Raw genomic sequence first — 23,359 nt, forward strand, 5'->3', positions numbered from 1 at the left:
TTGTCTTACAAGGGAAACAATGATCATTTATTGATAACTTCAAAGTGGGCGTTTTACAGCACAGTTCAATTGATACCACGGAGAGACAGAGGCAAGATTAGACAACAGGACAGGGCCCCACAAAACAACAATAGGCCCAGGCTAATACAGACCCCAACAGATCCTTACATAGGGGGCCTGTCAGTACTAATACAGAGGCAATGATCAAACAGGAATCCCGTAAATGTGTGCAAACATATATAAATTAAAAAAACAAGGCCTTTCTTTATTCCACAGATAAAAATAACGTTTTTGTTTAGTTTAGTTGAGAGAAACAGGCCCTTCGGCCCACCGAGTCCGTGCCGACCGTGAGGGAGTCCAGAACCAGGGGCCACAGTTTAAGAATAAGGGGTAAGCCATTTAGAACGGCGACGAGGAAACACTTTTTCTCACAGAGAGTTGTGAGTCTGTGGAATTCTCTGCCTCAGAGGGCGGTGGAGGCCGGTTCTCTGGATGCTTTCAAGAGAGAGCTAGATAGGGCTCTTAAAGATAGCGGAGTCAGGGGATATGGGGAGAAGGCAGGAATGGGGAACTGATTGGGGATGATCAGCCATGATGACATTGAATGGCGGTGCTGGCTCGAACGGCCAAATGGCCTACTCCTGCACCTATTGTCTATAGTCTATTTTCAACATGTTGAAAATTTTCGGAGGCAGTCGGCGAGTGTGTTTGACACCAATGAGCGTAACTTGACTTCTCCTGACGTAGATACTGTTGTAGTTGTCGCCGGGCGCTGACCGTTTTTTTCTTGTTGTTAAAGTAATGATTCTATTACAAACTTCATGTCGAAGGCCGGTTTCTCGGCAACCTGCTACAACCGTGACAGTCGCCGGAAATCGCCTAAGTGGGACAGGCCCATAACACGTGTGTGTCAAGTGATGGGTGCAGTTTTTAAAACACACACGTTCTCCATTTCGTTGATACATTCAGTTGGTTTTCTGCTGTTTTATTCACCAATTCAGTCAGGGAATTGATCCTGTGTGTGGGAGAGAACTGCAGATGCTGCTTTACACTGAAGATAAGGACAAAGTGCTGGAGTAACTGAGCTGGGACAGGCAGCATCTCTGGAGAGAAGGGACATGTCTGAAGAAGGGTCTCGACCCGAAACGCCGCCCATTCCTTCTCTCCAGAGTTGCTGCCTGTCCCGCTGAGTTACTCCAGCATTTTGTGTCTATGTTTAGTGTAAACCAGTGTAACACAGTCACTGAAAGTAAGCATGCAGGTACAGCATGCAGTGAAGAAAGCGAATGGCATGTTGGCCTTCACAACATGAGGATAGGAGCAAAGAGGTCCTTCTGCAGTTGTACAGGGCCCTAGTAAGACCACACCTGGAGTATTGTGTGCAGTTTTGGTCCCTTAATTTGAGGAAGGACATTCTTGCTATTGAGGGAGTGCAGCGTAGGTTTACAAGGTTAATTCCCGGGATGGCGGGACTGTCATATCCTGAGAGAATGGAGCGGCTGGGCTTGTACACTCTGGAGTTTAGAAGGATGAGAGGCGATCTTATTGAAACATATAAGATTATTAAGGGTTTGGACACGCTAGAGGCAGGAAACATGTTCCCGATGTTGGGGGAGTCCAGAAGCAGGGGCCACGGTTTAAGAATAAGGAGTAAGCCATATAGGACGGAGATGAGGAAACACTTTTTCACCCAGAGAGTTGTGAGTCTGTGGAATTCTCTGCCTCAGAGGATGGTGGAGGCCGGTTCTCTGGTTACTTTCAAGAGAGAGCTAGATAGGGCCCTTAAAGATAGCAGAGTCAGGGGATATGGGGAGAAGGCAGGAACGGGGTACTGATTGGGGATGATCAGCCATGATCACATTGAATGGCGGTGTTGGCTCGAAGGGCCGAATGGCCTACTCCTGCACCTATTGTTTATTGTCTGCAGTTGCTTCCTATATGTTTCGAGTGGTTGACGTTACAAAAAAGCAGAATAACGCAAGGCTGCACAGCGGAGTATCGGTAGAGCTCCTGCCTTGCAGCGTCAGAGACCCGGGTTCGATCCTGACCCGAAACGTCACCCATTGCTTCTCTCCAGAGATGCCGCCTGTCCCGCTGAGTTACCCCAGCCTACTCCAGTCAGGCAACATCTCTGGAGAGAGAGGAATGGGTGACGTTTCAGGTCGAGACAAGCCTATGGAGGCCAAGTCAATGGATATTTTTAAGGCAGAAATAGATAGATTTTTGATTAGTACGGGCGTTAGAGGTTACGAGTCTTGGACTGGAGGTCACAGTCACAGAATTAAAGGATGTTCTTTTAGGAAGGCGATGAGGAGGAATTTCTTTAGTCAGAGGCTGGTGAATCTGTGGAATTCTTTGCCACAGACGGCTGTGGAGGCCAAGTCAGTGGATATATTTAAGGCAGTGATTGATAAATTCTTGATTAGTAAGGGTGTCAGGGGTTATGGGGAGACGGCAGGAGTATGGGGTTAGGAGGGAGAGATAGATCAGCCATGAATGAATGGCGGAGTGGACTCAATGGGCTGAATGGCCTAATTCTGCTCCTATCACTTATGACCTTAAGAAACGTTACCCGTTCCTTCTCTCCAGAGATGCTCCCCGTCCCTCTGAGTGACTCCAGCATTTTGGAGTCTAGGAATGGATCCTTCACGGGCATGGTATTCTAGGAGATCTCCACTGCGTTTTGTCCGCATCTTGACACAGTTGAGATGCAGTCGGCCACCATCGAGATAGGACAGGCTGGAGGGGCAGAGTGGTGGCAGTTTCCAGGAGGAACTGCAGGTGCTCGAGCCTCGCGTAGAATACAGAGTGCTGGAGTGCTGGGGCCACTGTCTAAGAATAAAGGGGAGGCCATTTAGAACTGAGGTGAGAAAATGTTTTTTTCACCCAGAGAGTTGTGAATTTGTGGAATTCTCTGCCACAGAGGGCAGTGGAGGCCGATTCACTGGATGTATTTAAAAGAGCGTTAGACGGAGCTCTGGGGGCTAGCGGAATCAAGGAATATGGGGAGAAGGCAGGCACGGTGTACTGATTGTGGATGATCAGCCATGATCACATTGAATGGCGGTGCTGGCTCGAAGGGCTGAATGGTCTCCTGCTGCACCTATTGTCTATGTTTCTATAAATCTCCACGGGTCATGCAGCGTCTGTGGAGGGAAACAAACAAGACGTTTCCGGTCGGTAGACTTGCGTCTAAAGAAAGGGTCCCGACCAGAAACGTCACCTATCCATGTTCTCCAGAGATGCTGCCTGACCCGCTTAGTTACTCCAGCACTCTGTGAAACGTCACCTATCCATGTTCTCCACAGATGCTGCCTGACCCGCTGAGTTACTCCAGCACTCTGTGAAACGTCACCTATCCATGTTCTCCACAGATGCTGCCTGACCCGCTGAGTTACTACAGCACCCTGTGAAACGTCACCTATCCATGTTCTCCACAGATGCTGCCTGACCCGCTGAGTTACTCCAGCACTCTGTGAAACGTCACCTATCCATGTTCTCCACAGATGCTGCCTGACCCGCTGAGTTACTCCAGCACTCTGTGCAACGTCACCTATCCATGTTCTCCACAGATGTTGCCTGACCCGCTGAGTTACTCCAGCACTCTGTGTCTACCTCCACTGGCAGCTCGTTCCATATTCCCACCAGCCTCTGAGTGGAAAAAGTTGCCCCTCAGGTTCCTATTAAATCTTGCCCCTCTAATCTTAAACATACGGCCCTTTTTCTTTAATTGCCCTAAATCGTGTAAAAAAACAAACAATTTTCTCCCTTTCTATTCCCCTCATGATTTTGTACACCTCTATAAGATCACCACTCATCCCCCTGCGCTCCAAGGAATAGAGACCCAGCCTACTAAACCTCTCCCTGTAGCTCACACCCTCTAGTAATTTACTGTGTGCAAAGGGCTATCACAGACTCGATGGCTGATTGGCCTTTTCCTGCACTCTGTCCATTTGTCGATGCCTAGCGAGCTTGGGGCAATGGAACATGAGGAACTGCAGGTGCTGGAGCCTTGAGCAAAGCACAGAGTGCTGGAGTAACTCAGCGGGTCAGGCAGCATCTGTGGAGGGAATGGACAGAGAACGTTTTGGATCAGGATCCTTCTTCAGACTGACTGTAGAATGGGGGTGCTGTGGGGGGGGGGGGGGGTATATCTGGAGAAGGGAGGCGTGGGTGAGGCAGAGTCAGGTATGGTGGTGCAGCGGTAGAGTTGCTGCCTCAGTGCCAGAGACCCAGGTTCGATCCTAACCTCGGGTGCTGTCTGTGTGGGTGTTTGCACGTTCTCCCCGTGACCCACGTGGGTTTTTCTACGGGTGCTCCGGTTTCCTCCCACGTCAGTTGGCTTCTGTAAATTGCTCTAGTGTGGGTCGGATAGTGAAGGTGCTCAGGGTGAGCATCACAAACTCCATGGTTCTAGATTAGTACAGGTATCAGAGGTTACGGGGAGCCGGCAGGAGAATGGGGTTAGGAGGGATGTCCTGGGATGTCAGGACTTTCATATGAAGAAAGACTGGATAGACTCAGCTTGTACTCGCTAGAATTTAGGAGATTGAGGGGGGATCTTATAGAAACTTCACTCCATATGATGAAGCCGAATTTTAGTTAAAAATATAAGAAGATATTAAATTGGTTTCTGGGCTAGCTTTCAGCTTGTATGTAGTGTCAAATTAGGCTTGCCTTAGGTTACGGGTGTGTGAGATAATAAATCCTATAACATTGTCTCCCAAGTGACAGGCAGAGGAGAAGCTAGAGAGATAGCTGGTCAAATCTTTGAAGTGAGATGCCATAAAGCAAATGACCTATGTTTATGGGGGAGGAGGCGATAGAGGAAGAGAGACCTAGTTGGTCACATCTTTGAAGCAAGAGGCAATAAAGCAAATGACCAATGTTTTTAGTATATCTTGTACCATGTAAACAAAAGGCCTTTGATGTGATGCATTCTGTGGAAACCTTTTCTTGTACCTCTGACATGACTAATGTCTGTGGAATGTGCTAAGGGGACAAAAAAACCCTATTTAAGGCAATGTAATTCTGTTGTTAAGGGAAGGTGGCTGAGCACAGTCAAGTGTCTGTGTTGGTCACTTGACTGGAATTCTCGCTCCCTTCCATCGGCCGATGTTAAGTAAAGTTTTGAACTGGTCTACCAAACAGTTTGTGTGGTGTCTGTTTATTAAGAAGCGAACCTGGTTTAGTAGTTAAGAAAAGTAGCTTTTTCACATAGATGCTGCTGCACCCGCTGAGTTTCTCCAGCAATTTTGTGTACCTTCGATCTTCCAGCATCTGCAGTTCCTTCTTGAACAAAATTCTTAAGGGGTTGGACAGGCTAGATGCAGGAAGATTGTTCCCGATGTTGGGGAAGTCCAGAACAAGGGATCACAGTTTGAGGATAGAGGAGAAATCCTTTAGGATCGAGATGAGAAAAACATTTTTCACACGGAGAGTGGTGAATCTGTGGAATTCTCTGCCGCAGAAGGTAGTTGAGGCCAGTTCATTGGCTATATTTAAGAGGGAGTTAGATGTGGCCCTTGTGGCTAAAGGGATCAGGGGGTATGGAGAGAAGGCAGGTACAGGATACTGAGTTGGATGATTAGTAATGATCATATTGAATGGCGGTGCAGACTCGAAGGGCCGAATGGCCTACTCCTGCACCTAATTTCTATGTTTCTAGGAGGGAGAGATAGATCAGCCATGACTGAATGGTGGAGTGGACTTGATGGGCCGAATGGCCTAATTCTACACTCCTGTCACTTATAAGGTTGTGAAATGTCACCTATCCATGATCTCCAGAGATGCTGCCTGACCCGCTGAGTTACTCCAGCACTTTGTGCCTTTTTCCCCCGTAAACCAGCATCTGCAGTTCTTTCTTTCTAAAACTGGTATCAGGGCTGGCTTTGTACAGCAGGTTCTGTACCACTTTAAATAGAAAGCTCGTCACAATTTGGCACTGTATTGAGGATAATATTAGACTGGTACAGAGTGATCTTAGTTCACTTAATTTAAGATGTGGTTTTGCAGTTATGCTCATTTATATTGATCACTGTAATATTTTCCAAGTCTTGGCTTCTTGTTCAGTCTAGGTTAGTTTAGTTCAGAGATACAGCGCGGAAACAGGCCCTTCGTCCCACCGAGTCCGTGCCGACCAGCGATCCCCGCACACTAGCACTATCCTACACCCACTAGGGACAATTTTTACATTTACCACGACAATTAACCGACAAACCTGCACGTCTTTGGAGTGTGGGAGAAAACCGAAGATCTCGGAGAAAAACCCACGCAGGTCACGGGGAGAACGTGCAAACTCCGTATAGACAGCGCCCGTAGTCAGGATCGAACCTGGGTCTGTGGCACTGTGAGGCAGCAATTCAGTTGTGTGACTGATTCGGGTTGGGTTCAATTTGGAATTTGCCAAGATGGAGTTAGACTGAGTTGCATGAATTTGTGGTATATTTGGGGTAGACACAAAATGCTGGAGTCCCCTACACACACTGGGGACAATTTACACTCATACACCAAACCAATGAACCTACAATCCTGCACGTCTTTGGAGTTTGGGGGGAAAGCGAAGATCTCGGGGAAAACCCACGCAGGTCACGGGGAGAACGTGCAAACTCCGTACAGGCAGCACCCGTAGTCGGGATCGAACCCGGGTGTCCGGTGCTGCAAGTGCTGTAAGGCAGCAACTCTACCGCTGCTAAGGTAAGGTAGACAGAAATGCTGGAGAAACTGAGCGGGTGAGGCAGCATCTGTGGAGAGAAGGAATAGGCGACGTTTCGGGTCGAGACCCTTCTTCAGACTGATGTGGGGATGAGGGGGGGAAGGGCGGGTAGAAGAAAGGAAGAGGCGGAGACAGTGGGCGGTGGGAGAGCTGGGAAGGGGAGGGGAAGCAGGGACTACCTGAAATTGGAGAGGTCAATGTTCATACCGCTGGGGTGTAAACTGCCCAAGCGAAATATGAGGTGCTGCTCCTCCAATTAACGGTGGGACTCACTCTGGCCACGGTAAGTACCTTACCCCAGGTAAGTAAAAGCTAAGAGTTGGTTGTGGCATCACGTTCGGCACGGACATTGCGGGCCGAAGGGCCTGTTTCCCCGCTGCATCTCCAAAGCAAATACATAGAAACCAGAGGCCGCGAAGACTCCAGTAGTAGCGCCCCTGTACTTGTCCTCCCCTTCGCACGCCGAGATTTTGAGGCTGAAACTATCGGATTATCAGTGTACCAGCAGCGAGGGTGGATGGGAGGCTTCATCGGTCGTTGTGTTGCGGAGAATTCGCTCCATCATCGTTCTCCTCGCTCTCATCCTTCAGACCCTTCAGCCTCTGCCGGGCAAAGTCCTCGAAGACAATGTCATCATCACTGCAGAGGGGGAGAAGAGGGCGCGATGATTGGAGGGGGAGATAGAGGTAGAGGAAGAGATAGAGAGAGAGAGAGGGGAGGGGGAGGGACTGAGAGAGAGGGAGGGAAGGAAGGAAGGAAGGGAGGGAGGGAGGGAAGGAAAGAAGCCCTTCGGCCCTTCATTAGCATGCTAGCACTGGGAACACGATAAGGGAATAACGTTTAGTGCAAGGTAAAGTCTGGAATTCTCTGCCTCAGAGGGCGGTGGAGGCCGGTTCTCTGGATGCTTTCAAGAGAAAGCTAGATAGGGCTCTTAAAGATAGCGGAGTCAGGGGATATGGGGAGAAGGCAGGAACGGGGTACTGATTGGGGATGATCAGCCACGATCACATTAAATGGCGGTGCTGGATCGTAGGGCAGAATGGCTAACTCAGCACTTGGCTAAAAGTCATAGTTCAGTTCCCATGTTCTCCAGAGATGCTGACCGACACGCTGAATTAGTTTAGTTTAGTTCAGAGATACAGCGCGGAAACAGGCCCTTCGGCCCACCGGGTCTGTGCCGACCAGCGATCACCCCGCACACTAACACTGTCCTACACACACTGGGGCCGATTTTTAATTTTTACCGGATCCAATTCACCTACAAACCCGCACGTCTTTGGAGTGTGGGAGAAAACTGGAGCACCCGGAGTAAACCCACGCAGGTCACGGGGAGAACGTGCAAACTCCGTACATGCAGTATCCGTGGTCGTGATCGAAGCTGGGTCTCCGGCGTGTGAGGCAGTAACTCTACCCGTAGCGCCTCCGTGACGCCCTCTTGTGGTTGCACGATGCAGGGGGTTGGGGGGAGAGTCGGAAATCATAGGGTAGGCACATTTGATCCTTTGATTGGACTTTGCTGGCATTACCTTGCACTAAATGTTATTTCCTTACCATGTATCTGTACACTGTGGACGGCTCGATTGTAATCATGTCTTTCCGCTGACTGGTTAGCGCGCAACAAAAGCTTTTCACTGTACCTCGGTACACGGGACAATAAACTACACTGAAACTGGACTCTCTGGATAATAAATCTAAACTTAAAACTAAGCTTAGATGTAGAGAGAGAGAAAGAGAGGGAGAGGGGGAGGGAGAGAGACAGAGAGAGAGAGAGCGAGAAGATGCCAGGAAGATGCTAGGAAGATAAATACAAATGTACTCTCAATGATACTGTTATCGAACACACTATGAGCTATACTTACCTTGGTCTAACTTTCTCAGCATCAGGGAACTTCAATATGGCAGTGAATGCACTAAAAGAGAAAGCTCGAAGAGCTCTGTATGCAATAAAAAGAAGATTCTACAACATCCAAATCCCAATTAATATCTGGCTTGAAATATTTGACAGTGTATTTCAGCCTATTGTGCTTTATGGTAGTGAAGTATGGGGTCCGCTCAGTCACCATAGTTATAGTAAATGGGAAAAACATACAACGGAGGCCCTGCATGCAGAATTTTGTCGAACACCCTCCGTATCCAAAGGAAAACTCCACCAAACGCATGTAGGGCGGAACTAGGCAGATATCCACTGATAATAAATATCCAGAAAAAAGCACTACATTTTTGGAATCACCTTAAATCTAGCCCCCCAGATACCCTCCAGTTAAAGCCCTTCAAACACAAGATGGGAACCCAGAAAAGAGTTCCCTGTGTCAGTTGGAGGTACTGAGACTAACTACCCCTATTCAGTTAAACCCTATCCAGTTAAACCCTGACCGGCCCCAGATCAATACTTTACTAGATTTACTAGAATGTTGCCTTGATAGAGGTCTTTAAAATGATGAGAGGGATAGACAGAGTTGATGTGGATCAACTTTTCCCTTTGAGAATAGGGAAGATTCAAACAAGAGGACATGACTTCAGAATTAAGGGACAGAAGTTTAGGGGTAACATGAGGGGGAACTTCTTTACTCAGAGAGTGGTAGCTGTGTGGAATGAGCTTCCAGTGGAAGTGGTGGAGGCAGGTTCGTTGGTATCATTTAAAAATAAATTGGATAGGCCTATGGATGAGAAGGGAATGGAGGGTTATGGTATGAGTGCAGGCAGGTGGGACTAAGGGAAAAAAGTTGTTCGGCACGAACTTGTAGGGCCGAGATGGCCTGTTTCCGTGCTGTAATTGTTATATGGTTATATGGTTAATACTGATCCCCAATCACCAGTTAGAGTGAACCAAATTATCAAACAATGTAAAGAAACGTATTTGGAACATTGGGATAAAGAAACCAAAAGCCAAAGCAGATTAGAATGTTACCGTGCCCTAAAAAGAGATTATAAATTGGCAGACTATCTCTCAACTGTTAGAGACATAAAGCAGAGACAGACCCTCACCAAATACAGGTTAAGTGACCACTATTTGGCAGTTGAAAAAGGAAGACAGAAGAGATTCTGGCAACCAAGAGAAAGCAGAATATGCGGCCACTGTTTGACAGATGAGGTTGAAACAGAGGTGCACTTCCTCCTAAAATGCAACAAATTTGACAAAACAAGGAAAACATACTTTGACAAACTCAGTGTGGCAACCCCTGATTTTAAAGAACTAGATGATACATCAAAACTAAGAATAATCCTTGGCGAAGGAAATACGGCACATCTTGGTGCACAATACGTAACAGCATGCCACAACCTGAGAGACGGTGAATGACCAACATGCACATATGTACGCACACACTAATCGACATTAACTAACACTAAGAAATTAATATTGAATTGTTAAACTTGCTATTGTGTTGTACTGCTTACAGCTACAAGAACGTGTAGCAATTAATAAAGGGCTATAGGCCTATTGCAAGTTTATGTACAGGGACATATCTATCCATGCACTGTATACTTGTATTTATACTTATGCATTTCAAATATGTATGTCATGTTTTATACTTTGGCAATATAACAATGTTTTTTTTATCATAACATATAACATATAACAATTACAGCACGGAAACAGGCCATCTCGGCCCTACAAGTCCATGCCGAACAAATTTTTTTTTTTCCCCTTAGTCCCACCTGCCTGCACTCATACCATAACCCTCCATTCCCTTCTCATCCATATGCCTATCCAATTTATTTTTAAATGATACCAATGAACCTGCCTCCACCACTTCCACTGGGAGCTCATTCCACACCGCTACCACTCTCTGCGTAAAGAAGTTCCCCCTCATATTACCCCTAAACTTCTGTCCCTTAATTCTGAAGTCATGTCCTCTTGTTTGAATCTTCCCTATTCTCAAAGGGAAAAGCTTGTCCACATCAACTCTGTCTATCCCTCTCATCATTTTAAAGACCTCTATCAGGTCCCCCCTTAACCTTCTGCGCTCCAGAGAATAAAGACCTAACTTATTCAACCTATCTCTGTAACTTAGTTGTTGAAACCCAGGCATTCTAGTAAATCTCCTCTGTACTCTCGCTATTTGTTGACATCCTTCCTATAATTGGCGACCAAAATTGTACACCATACTCCAGATTTGGTCTCACCAATGCCTTGTACAATTTTAACATTACAGCCCAGCTTCTATACTCAATGCTCTGATTTATAAAGGCTAGCATACCAAAAGCTTTCTTTACCACCCTATCTATATGAGATTCCACCAAGGAACTATGCACGGTTATACCCAGATCCCTCTGTTCAACTGTATTCTTCAATTCCCTACCATTTACCATGTACGTCCTATTTTGATTTGTCCTGCCAAGGTGTAGCACCTCACATTTATCAGCATTAAACTCCATCTGCCATCTTTCAGCCCATTTTTCCAAATGGCCTAAATCACTCTGTAGACTTTGGAAATCCTCTTCATTATCCATAACACCCCCTATCTTGGTATCATCTGCATACTTACTAATCCAATTTACCACACCTTCATCCAGATCATTGATGTACATGACAAACAACAAAGGACCCAACACAGATCCCTGAGATCATGCCAATAAAGTTTTTAAATTGAAATTGAATTGAGAGAGAGAGAGAGAGAGAGAGAGAGAGAGAGAGAGAGAGAGAGAGAGAGAGAGAGGGGATAGAGGGAGAGAGAGGAGAGAGAACGAGTGAGAGAGAGAGAGAGGGGGGGAGGGAGAGAGGAGAGAGAGAGAGAGAGACAGAGAGAGAGAGAGAGAGAGAGAGAGGAGAGGGAGAGAGAGAGGGAGAGAGAGAGAGAGAGAGACAGAGAGAGACAGAGAGAGACAGAGAGAGACGGAGAGAGAGAGGGAGAGAGAGGAAGACAGAGAGAGAGAGAGAGAGGAGACAGACAGAGAGAGAGAAACAGACGGAGAGAAACAGACGGAGAGAGAGAGAGAGAGAGATAGACAGAGAGAGAGAGACAGAGAGCGAGAGAGAGAGAGAGAGAGAGAAACAGCCCTGTACAATATGGGGGCAAAGAAGTTGAAGGAAGTAGATCTATGACTTACTTGGTGTCAAATTCAATCAGGTTTGTGTCAATCGGTTCCTCATTCTCTATCGCTGTAAAGAAAATTCACAAGGAAAGATATTGTCAAGCATGAAAGGGTTCAGAGAAGATTTACGAGGATGTTGCCAGGACTAGAGGGTGTGAGCTACAGGGAGAGGTTGAGTAGGCTGGGTCTCTATTCCATGGGGTGCAGGAGGATGAGGGGTGATCTTATAAAGGTGTACAAAATCATGAGAGGAATAGATCGGGTAGACGCACAGAGTCTCTTGCCCAGAGTAGGGGAATCGAGGACCAGAGGACACGGGTTCAAGATGAAGGGGAAAAGATTGAATGGGAGTCTGAGTCTCTTACCTTCTCTGTGAAGAGCCTCCTCATCAGGCTTCGTGTGCATCAGAGTGAATGGAAGTTCCACCACCACGTCACTGAAAGGTGAAGAGGAAAGTTTAGATTAGTTTAGTTTAGAGATACAGCGCGGAAACAGGCCCTTCGGCCCACCGGGTCCGTGCCGACCAGCGACCCCCCATTCACACACTAGTTCTGTGTTATCCCAGTTTCACATCCACTCCCCACACACTAGGGGGCGATGTACAGAGGGCTGATTAACCAGCAAACCCGCACGTCTTTGGGAAGTGGGAGGAAACCGGAGCGCCCGGAGAAAACCCACGCAGGTCACGGGGAGAACGTACACACTCCACACACACACACTCAGACACACACACACTCACACACACACACACACACACACACACACACACACACACACGAACACACACACACACACAGACACACACACGCACACACACGAACACACACACACACACACACACACACACACACACACACACGAACACACACACACACTCAGACACACACACACTCAGACACACACACACACACACACACACACACACACACACACACACGCACACACACACACACACACTCAGACACACACACACACACGAACACACACACGCACACACCACACACACTGAGACACACACACACACACACACCACACACACGAACACCACGAACACACACACGCGCACACACACACACGAACACACACGAACACACACACACGCGCACACACACGAACACACACACACACACACACACACACACACACTCAGACACACACACACACACACTCAGACACACACACACACACACTCAGACACACACACACTCACACACACACACACACACACACACACACACACACACACACACACACACACACACACACACACACACACACACACACACACACACACACGCACCCACACACACAGACACTCTCACACAATCACACACACACACACAGAATGGGAGTGAGGGGGGGGCTGGGCTGGGCTGGGACAGCATGCATGAGGAGATGAGATGAGATGTTCTATGGCAGTGACTTCCGACGTTTTACCCATTACCTTGTGGCCAAGTCTCCCAAAAGGCTGGCATGGAAAAGAGAGGGTTGGGGGGAGGGGTACGGGGGGGGAGAGAGGGGAGAGGAGAAGGGGGAGGAGAAGGGGGAGGGAGAGGTCAGAGTGGTAGGGGAGAGGGGGGAGGGAGAGGGGGGAGGGAGAGGGGGTAGGGGAGGGGAGGGGGAGAGGGGTACGGGGTGGGAGGGTGAGAGAGAGAGGAGTGGAGAGAGGGGAGGGAGAAGGGGGAGGGAGATGTCAGATTGGTAGGGGGAGAGGGGGGTGGGGGGGGAGGGAGAGAGGGAGGGGGGGAGGGAGAGGAGAGAGGGGGTGGGGGGAGGGGAGAGGGGGTGGGGGAGGGAGAGAAGGGGACCGGGGAGGGGGGAGGAGGAGGGGGAGGGGGAGGGAGAAAGAGAATGCTGATCAACAAATCACCATCAGAAAAGCAGAGATGGCTAGAAAGACGACTGCTAATATTTCTCCCTTGTTTCCACCTCTCCGTCACTCCTAACATTAATTCTCTCATCTCAAAGATAGAAATAAAATGCTCAGTGGGACAGGCAGCATCTCTGGAGAGAAGGAACGGGTGACGTTTCGGGTCGAGACCCTTCTTCAGACTGAGAGTCAGGGAGAGGGAAACGAGAGATATAGACGGTGATGTGGAAAGATGTGGAACAAATGAATGAAAGATATGCAAACAAGTAACGTCGATGAAGGAAACCGGACATTGTTAGCTGTGGGCGAGGTGAAAACCAGTTACTGACAATGACACTCAACAAGACGACTTTGAAACTGGTACAACTTGGGTGGGGGAGGGACTGAGAGAGAGGGGATGCAAGGGTTACTTGGTTAGAGAAGTCAATGTTCATACCTCTCCACCTCTTCCCCACCCAAGTTGTACCAGCTTCAAAGTCAACTCATTGAGTCTCATTGTCATTAGCCCACAGCTAACAATAGCCCGTTACCTTTATCACTGTTACTTTTTTTTGCATATCTTCTATTAATTTGTCCTCTATCTCTCTGCATCACCCTCTATATCTCTCGTCTCCCTCTCCCCCGACCCTCAGTCTGAAGAAAGGTCTCGACCCCAGACAATAGACAATAGGTGCAGGAGTAGGCCATTCGGCCCTTTGAGCCATTCAATGTGATCATGGCTGATCATCCCCAATCAGTAACCCGCTCCTGCCTTCGATTCCTGGAGCGTCGCCCATTCCTTTTCCTCCAGAGATGCTGCCTGTCCCGCTGAGTTACTCCAGCACTTTGTGTCTATCTTCGGCTTAAACCAACACCTTCAGTTCCTCCCTTCCACCATCTCTCCTTTATTCCTTCGCAGAACCCACGTCCGCTCCATTTTGTCTCCCCCACCCCCCCTGCCCCGTCCAACCCCTGCCCATCTGCACCCACCCATCACTCTCCAGCTCGTCGCCCCCGTTCCCCCCCCCCTCCTCCACCCCAACCACCATCTCCCCCCCCCCCCCCCCCCCACCCCCCCCACTCCATCTAAAGAGGGGTCCCGACCCAAAACTTCATTTGCCCACCTCAGATGCTGCTTTAGTTCGTAGAGGATAGAAACAGAATTAGGCCATTCGGCCCATCAAGTCCACTCCACCATTCAATCATGGCTGATCTATCTCTCCCTCCTATTCCTCCCCCCCCCCCATTCTCCTTGCCTTCTCCCCATAACCCCTGACACCTGTACTGATCAAGAATCTATCTATCTCTTCCTCAAGAATATCCATTGACTTGGCCTCCACCGCCGGCAATGAATTCCACAGATTCACCATAGAAACATTGAAAGTAGGTGCAGGAGTAGGCCATTCAGCCATTCGAATCAGCACCGCCATTCAACATGATCATGACACAAAGCTGGGTGGCAGTGTGAGCTGTGAGGAGGATGCTATGAGAATGCAGGGTGACTTGGACAGGTTGGGTGAGTGGGCAGATGCAGCTTAATGTGGATAAATGCGAGGTTATCGACTTTGGTACAAAAGCAGGATGGTAGATTAATATCTGAATGGTGTCAAGTTGGGAAAAGGGGAAGTACAACGGGATCTGGGGTCCTTGCTAATCAGTCAATTAAAGTAAGCATGCAGGTACAGCAGGCAGTGAAGAAAGCCAATGGCATGTTGGCCTTCATAACAAGAGGAGTTGCGTATAGGAGCAAAGAGGTCCTTCTGCAGTTGTACAGAGCCCTAGTGAAACCACACCTGGAGTATTGCGTGCAGTTTTGGTCCCCTAATTTGAGGAAGGATATTCTTGTTATTGAGGTAGTCCAGCGTAGGTTCACCAGGTTAATTCCCGGGATGGCGGGACTGTCATATGCTTAGAGAATGGAGCAGCTGGGCTTGTACACTCTGGAGTTTAGAAGGATGAGAGGGCATCTTATTGAAACATATAAGATTATTAAGGGTTTGGACACGCTTGAGTGTTCCCGCTGTTGGGGGAGTCCAGAACCAGGGGCCACAGTTTAAGAATAAGGGGTAAGCCATTTAGAACAGAGACGAGGAACACTTTTTCACTCAGAGAGTTGTGAGTGTGGAATTTTCACAGGGCGGTGGAGGCAGGTTCTCTGGATGCTTTCAAGAGAGAGCTAGATAGGGCTCTTAAAGATAGCGGAGTCAGGGGATATGGGGAGAAGGCAGGAACAGGATACTGATTGGGGATGATCAGCCATGATCACATTGAATGGCGGTGCTGCCTCGATGGGCCGAATGGCCTACTCCTGCACCTATTGTCTATTGTCTATTGTCACTCTATCCAGGCCCGTGGGAGTTTGCTGTCGACTCAACCACTACAGCCACACCGTACCGAGCGGAAGTGTCCCACTCACCCTCCTCGAGAGACGACCAACTTAACCTTCACCTTGTAGGACACAATGATGCCGAGGATCTCCTTATTGGCTCCGTCCTTCAGTCTGGAAGATAAAGAGAGCAGGACTAGAGGGCACAGCCTCAGAATTAAAGGTAGACAAAAAAGCTGGAGAAACGCAGCGGGTGAGGCAGCATCTATGGAGCGAAGGAATAGGTGACGTTTCGGGTCGAGACCCTTCTTCAGACCGAAGAAGACTTCTCCAGTCTTTGACCCTGGGGGAAAATGTTCAGTGTCTACCCTAATCTATGCTCCCATTCAAACTTGAGGATAAAGGGGATAATTTTTAGGGACCGAGAAGATAAGAACAATCTTTTGACCCACAGAGACACATGTGACTATGTGGAACTCTCTGAAAATGAAGGAAGTTTGAGTGAAAGGGGGGGGACAAGGCTGATAAGTAAGAGAGAGCTAATGGCACAGGGATCTTGAAAGCGAAAAATGATCAGGGAGTCCCGCGGATATGGGGAGAAGGCAGGAACGGGGGGGGGACTGATTGTGGATGATCAGCCATGATCACAGATTGAATGGCGGTGCTGGCTCGAAGGGGCCGAATGCCTACTCCTGCACCCATTGTTTATTGTCTATTGCCTGTATGGAGTCTGTATGTTCTCCCCGTGACCTGCGTGGGTTTTCTCCGAGATCTTCAGTTTCCTCCCACACTCCAAAGACGTGCAGGTTTGTAGGTTAATCGGCTTGGTGTAAATGTAAAATTATCCCTAGTGTGTGTAGGATAGTGTTAGAGTGCGGGGATCGCTGGTCGGCGCGGACTCGGTGGGCCGTCAGGGCCTATTTCCGCGCTGTATTTCTATACTAAAATAAACTAAACACAAAATAGACAATAGACAATAGGTGCAGGAGCAGGCCATTCGGCCCTTCGAGCCTTTCACTATCTCTCTTTTTCTCTCTTCCTTTCTCTCTCTATATCTCTCTTTCTCTCTTTTTTTCTTTTTTCTCACTCTTTTTCTCTCTCTCTTTCCCTTTCTCTTTCTCTTTCTCTCTCTCTCTCTTTCTATCTCTCTTTCTCCCTCTTTCTCTCTCTCTCTCTCTCTCTCTTTCTCTCTTTCTCTCTCTTTTTCTTTCTCTTTCTCTCTCAATGTGATCATGTCTGATCATCCCCAATTAGTACCCCGTTCCTGCCTTCTCTCCATTTCCGCTATCTTTAAGAGCTCTATCTAGCTCTCTCGTGAAAGTCTCCAGAGAACCTGCCAGAGAAAACACATGAAACATTTGGCGCAGTCACACAACTAGAACTCAGTTCCTAGGTTTGTGCGTATGGACTCACCTTCCCCGTGTCCTCAGGTCCTGGCTGCAGGGTGACGGAGCAGGGCAGGCTGGGTGGGATCTGAAAGACAGAGGAGGCAGTGTCACAAACTCAACACTTCGTCTACCCCCCCCCCCCCCCCCCACCCCTTTTGACTCCATCCAAGGACCCCATCAGTCTTTCCAGGTGAGGCAGAGGTTCACCTGCACCTCCTCCAACTACATCTACTGCATCCGCTGTTCCAGGTGTCAACTTCTCTACATCAGCGAGACCAAGCGCAGGCTTGGCGATCGCTTTGCCCGACACCTCCGCTCAGTCCGCCTAAACCAACCTGATCTCCCCCGTGGGTGCTCAGCACTTCAACTCCCCCCTCCCATCCCAATCTGACTTCCTGTCCTGGGGCTCCTCCATTGTCAGAGTGAGGCCCAGCGCAAATTGGAGGAGCAGCACCTCATATTTCGCTTGGGCAGCTTACACCCCAGCGGTATGAACATTGACTTCTCCAACTTCAGGTAGCCCTTGCTTTCCCTCTCTCTCCATCCCCTCCCCCTTCCCAGTTCTCCCATCAGTCTTACTGTCTCTTGACTACACTCTATCCCTGTCCCGCCCCCTGCCCTCCCGACATCAGTCTGAAGAAGGCTGGGTCTCGACCCGAAACGTCGCCCATTCCTCCTCTCCATAGATGCTGCCTGTCCTGCTGAGTTACTCCAGCATTTTGTGTCTATCTTCAGTGTAAAGCAGCATCTGCAGTTCCTTCCCACTCATCAGTTTCACTTCAGTTGAGTTGATTGTCATTACACGTTAAGTCTTTACCTCAAAGATGAACGGGTATCCATGTTCCCCTAGTTTCTTCATCAACCTCTCCTGGAGGCGGGTCAGCGGCTTCTTGTCCTCCGTCACGGGCGGGAACGCCTGGACATTGGCCACAAATAGATCCTTGCGGAACGTTAGGCCCAGGACGTCCAGATCCTCGCGGCCATAGCGGAACGCACAGGTCAAGGTCACAAACACTGGGAGAGAGATAGAGGGAGGGAGGAAGAGAGAGACAGAGAGAGAGAATTCAGTTCAATCCTGACCAGCCTCAGATCAATACTGATCCCCAATCACCAGTTAGAGTGAACCAAATTATCAAACAATGTAAAGAAACGTATTTGGAACATTGGGATAAAGAAACCAAAAGCCAAAGCCGATTAGAATGTTACCGTGCCCTAAAAAGAGATTATAAATTGGCAGACTATCTCTCAACTAGAGACATAAAGCAGAGACAGACCCTCACCAAATACAGGTTAAGTGACCACTATTTGGCAGTTGAAAAAGGAAGACAGAAGAGATTCTGGCAACCAAGAGAAAACAGAATATGCGGCCACTGTTTGACAGATGAGGTTGAAACAGAGGTGCACTTCCTCCTAAAATGCAAAAAATTTGACAAAACAAGGAAAGCATACTTTGACAAACTCAGTGTGGCAACCCCTGATTTTAAAGAACTAGATGATACATCAAAACTAAGAATAATCCTTGGCGAAGGAAATACGGCACATCTTGGTGCACAATACGTAACAGCATGCCATAACCTGAGAGACGGTGAATGACCAACATGCACATATGTACGCACACACTAATCGACATTAACTAACACTAAGAAATTAATATTGAATTGCTAAACTTGCTATTGTGTTGTACCGCTTACAGCTACAAGAACGTGTAGCAATCAATAAAGGGCTATAGGCCTATTGCGAGTTTATGTACAGGGACATATCTATCCATGCACTGTATACTTGTATTTATACTTATGCATTTCAAATATGTATGTCATGTTTTATACTTTGGCAATATAACAATGTTTTTTTATCATGCCAATAAAGTTTTTTTAATTGTAAAAAAAATGTCAATTGTAAAATTGAGAGAGGGAGAGTGAGAGAGGGAGAGAGAGAGAGAGAGAGAGAGAGAGGGAGGGAGGGAGAAAGAGAGAGAGAGAGAGAGAGAGAGAGAGAGAGAGAGAGAGAGAGAGAGAGAGAGAGAGAGAGAGAGAGACAGAGAGAGAGAGAGAGAGAGAGAATGAGGAGAGAAAGAGAGAGAGAGAGAGAGAGAAAGAGAAGAGACTGGGGGAGAGAAAGAGAGAAGAGGGAGAGAGAGAAGAGAGAGGGAGAGAGGAGAGAGAGACAGAGAGAGGGAGAGAGAGAGGGAGAAAGAGGGAGAAAGAGAGAGAGAGAGAGAGAGAGAGTGAGAGAGATAGAGTGAGAGAGAGAGACAAAGAGAGAGACAGACAGAGAGAGAAGAGAGAGAAGATAGAGAGCAAGAGAGGCAGAGAGAGGGAGAGCCAGAGAGATGGTGAGTGAGAGGGAGACAGACAGACAGACAGACAGGTAGACAGACAGACAGACAGACAGAGAGAGAGAGAGGATAGAGGGAGAGAGAGAGAGAGAGAAGAGAGCGAAGAGATAAGAAAGAGGAAAGAGAGGGGGGGAGAGAGGCGGGAGAAGAGAGGGAAGAGATATAGAGGAAGAAGAGAGAGAAGAGGGGGAGAAGAAAGGATAACGGAGAGAAGAGGAGATTAGCGAGAGAGGAAAGGGGTGAGAGAGAGAGCGAGGAGAGAGAGAAAGAGGAGAAAGGACAGAAGAAGGAGAGGAGGGGAGAGAGAGAGAGAGAGGGACAGAGAGAGAGTGTGAGAGAGAGGGACCGTGGGAGAGAAAAAGAGAGAGAGAGAGAGAGAGAGAAAAAGAGAGAGAGAGAGAGAGAGAGAGAGAGAGAGGCGGAGAGAGAGAGACAGAGAGAGAGAGAGAGAGAGAGAGAGAGAGAGAGAGAGAGAGAGAGAGATAGAGAAAGAGAGTGAGAGCGAGAGCAAGAGAGAGAGAGGGAGCGAGACAGAGAGAGAGAGCGAGAGAGAAAGAGAAAGAGAAGAACGAGAGGGAGAGGGAGAGGGAGAGGGAGAGGAAGAGAGGAAGAGAGAATGTGGTGGTCCACATGCATATGTATATACAGTGGCTTGCAAAGGTATTCATACCCCTTGAACTTTTCCACATTTTGTCACATTACAACCACAAACGTAAATGTATTTTATTGGGATTTTATGTGATAGACCAACACAAAGTGGTGCATAATTATGAAGTGGAAGGAAAATGGTACATAGTTTTCAAATTTTTTTTACAAATAAAAACTGAAAAGTGTGTTGTGCAAAAGTATTTAGCCTCCTTTACTATGATACCCCTAAATAAAATCCAGTGCAACCAATTGCCTTCAGAAGTCACCTAATTAGTAAATAGAGTCCACTTGTGTGTAATCTAATCTCAGTATAAATACAGCTGTTCTGTGATGGCCTCAGAGGTTTGTTAGAGAACATTAGTGAACAAACAGCATCATGAAGCCCAAGGAACACACCAGACAGGTCAGGGATAAAGTTGTGGAGAAGTTTAAAGCAGGGTTAGGTTATAAAAAAATATCCCAAGCTTTGACATCTCACGGCGCACTGTTCAATCCATCATCCGAAAATGGAAAGAGTATGGCACAACTACAAACCTACCAAGACATGGCCGTCCACCTAAACTGACAGGCCGGGCAAGGAGAGCATTGATCAGAGAAGCAGCCAAGAGGCCCATGGTAACTCTGGAGGAGCTGCAGAGATCCACAGCTCAGGTGGAAAAATCTGAGTTTTTGGCCTAAATGCAAAACGCTATGTGTGGCAGAAAACTAACACTGCACATCACCCTGAACACACCATCCCCACTGTGAAACATGGTGGTGGCAGTATCATGCTGTGGGGATGCTTTTCTTCAGCAGGGACAGGGAAGCTGGTCAGAGTTGATGAGAAAATGGATGGAGCCAAATACTGGGCAATCTTGGAAGAAAACCTGTTAGAGTCTGCAAAAGACTTGAGACTGGGGCAGAGGTTCACCTTCCAGCAGGACATCGATCCTAAACATACAGCCAGAGCTACAATGGAATGGTTTAGATCAAAGCATATTCATGTGTTAGAATGGCCCAGTCAGAGTCCAGACATAAATCCAATTGATAATCTCTGGCAAGACTTGAAAATTGCTGTTCACAGACGCCCTCCATCCAATCGGACTGAGCTTGAGCTATTTTGCAAAGAAGAATGGGCAAAAATGTTAGTCTCTAGTGTGCAAAGCCGGTAGTGACATACCCCAAAAGACTTGCAGCTGTAATTGCAGCGAAAGGTGGTTCTACAAAGTATTGACTCAGTGGGGCTGAATACTTTGCACGCAAACACTTTTTTGTTGGGTGTGTGTGTGGGGGGGTGGTAGGGAGGGGGTAACTTTTAAATCTCTCCCTGCACTGGAGACCCGACCTTTTCTTGTCGGGTCTCAGTTGTCGTTGGGGCTGCAATGAGGAGCGGCCTCCAACAGAAGAAGCCGGGGACTCTGGTGCCGACTCACCTCACCGTCGCGGAGCTGGCCGAGTCCAGAGCGGGAGGAGCAGTGGTGGAGCGCTGCTGCTGCTGCTGATGCGGAGGCTGCAACTGCGGGTTATGGTGGACGGCGGCACCGGGAGCCCGCGGGTCCCTGGAGGGAGACCGCTTTTCAGGGCTCCTGCAACGGCGACTTCTCCCGCCCGAGTTGCGGGGTCGAAGAGCTCCTGGAGCGGGGCCTAACATCACTGCCCCGCGCGGCTTGGAATGGCTGCGGGACTCTGCGAGCGCACGCCGGGGGCTCCAACATCAAACCCGGTGTGCGACCTCGCACCACCCGGCGTGGCTTTAATGGCCGCGGGACAATTGCCATCGCCAGCCGGAGGCTTTGACTTTGACTCTGTCATCGGGGGGGGGGGGGGAAGAGTGCAGTGGAGAGATAAGTTTTTTTTTGGCCTTCCATCACAGCAATGTGATGGATGTTTATGTAAAATGTAAATTATGTTGTGTCTTGGGTCTATTTGTTTGTAATGTATGGCTGCAGAAACGGCATTTCGTTTGGACCTCAAGGGGTCCAAATGACAATTAAATTGACTATTGACTATTGACTATTGAAAATCCATTTACGTTTGTGGTTGTAACGTGACAAAATGTGGAGAAGTTCAGGGGTATGAATACTTTTGCAAGCCACTGTATGTGGGTAAGAAATTCAGTGTGTGTGTGTGTATATATATTTTTGTGTACATACAATATATACACAAGAATATATATACCCACACACTGAATTTTTTACCCACTTATATATAAAAAGTATAGACACACAGCAACTGGTGATGTCCATGAATCACAGACTTCAAGCAGTCATTGCATGCAAAGGATATGCAACAAAATACTAAACATGACTACTTTCATTTACATGACATTGTCCCAAACATTATGGTGCCCTGAAATTGTACAGGGCGCTAGTGAGACCACACCTGGAGTTATTGTGTGCAGTTTTGGTCCCCTAATTTGAGGAAGGACATTCTTGCTATTGAGGGAGTGCAGCGTAGGTTTACAAGGTTAATTCCCGGGATGGTGGGACAGTCATATGCTGAGAGAATGGAGCAGCTGGGCTTGTATACTCTGGAGTTTAGAAGGATGCGAGGGCATCTTATTGAAACATATAAGATTATTAACAGTTTGGGCACGCTAGAGGCAGGAAACATGTTCCCGGTGTTGGGGAAGTGTTGAACCAGGGTCCACAGTTTAAGAATAAGGGGTATGCCATTTAGAATGGAGACGACAAACGTTTTCTCACAGAGAGTTGTGAGTCTGTGGAATTCTCTGCCTCAGAGGGCGGTGGAGGCCAGTTCTCTGGATGCTTTCAAGAGAGAGCTAGATAGGGCTCTTAAATATAGCTGAGTCAGGGGATGTGGGAAGAAGGCAGGAACGGGGTACTGATTGGGGATGATCAGCCATGATCACATTGAAAGGCTGTGCTGGCTCAAAGGGTCGAATGGCCTACTCCTGCACCTATTGTCTATTGTCTAATTGTGGAGTAGAGGAGCAAATAAATAAATGATGGGTCTTTGTCCCAAACATTATGGAGGGCACTGTATGTAAAACTTGTAGCAGCACAACAGAACAGGTCAACTTAGCACTTAGAAAATAATATAATGAACGAGAGAAAAAGTTGAC

General features: G+C 48.0%; 1 protein-coding gene across 1 annotated transcript in view; it reads right to left on the bottom strand.

The window, feature by feature from the left end:
• Window positions 1-23,359, bottom strand: part of LOC129715978 (beta-arrestin-1-like) — a 69,959-nt gene continuing 46,600 nt past the window's right edge. Inside the window, exons 5-10 of the mRNA XM_055665864.1 lie at window positions 18,130-18,326; window positions 17,338-17,397; window positions 16,015-16,259; window positions 12,115-12,185; window positions 11,765-11,816; window positions 1-7,354 (exon numbers count right to left, since the gene is read on the bottom strand). Coding sequence (XP_055521839.1) covers window positions 7,243-7,354; window positions 11,765-11,816; window positions 12,115-12,185; window positions 16,015-16,259; window positions 17,338-17,397; window positions 18,130-18,326 — 737 coding nt within the window. The 3' untranslated portion in view covers window positions 1-7,242. The remainder of the gene's footprint in view (window positions 7,355-11,764; window positions 11,817-12,114; window positions 12,186-16,014; window positions 16,260-17,337; window positions 17,398-18,129; window positions 18,327-23,359) is intronic.

This window comes from Leucoraja erinacea, unplaced genomic scaffold (genome assembly GCF_028641065.1).
Source record: "Leucoraja erinacea ecotype New England unplaced genomic scaffold, Leri_hhj_1 Leri_156S, whole genome shotgun sequence".
NCBI lineage: Eukaryota > Metazoa > Chordata > Chondrichthyes > Rajiformes > Rajidae > Leucoraja > Leucoraja erinaceus.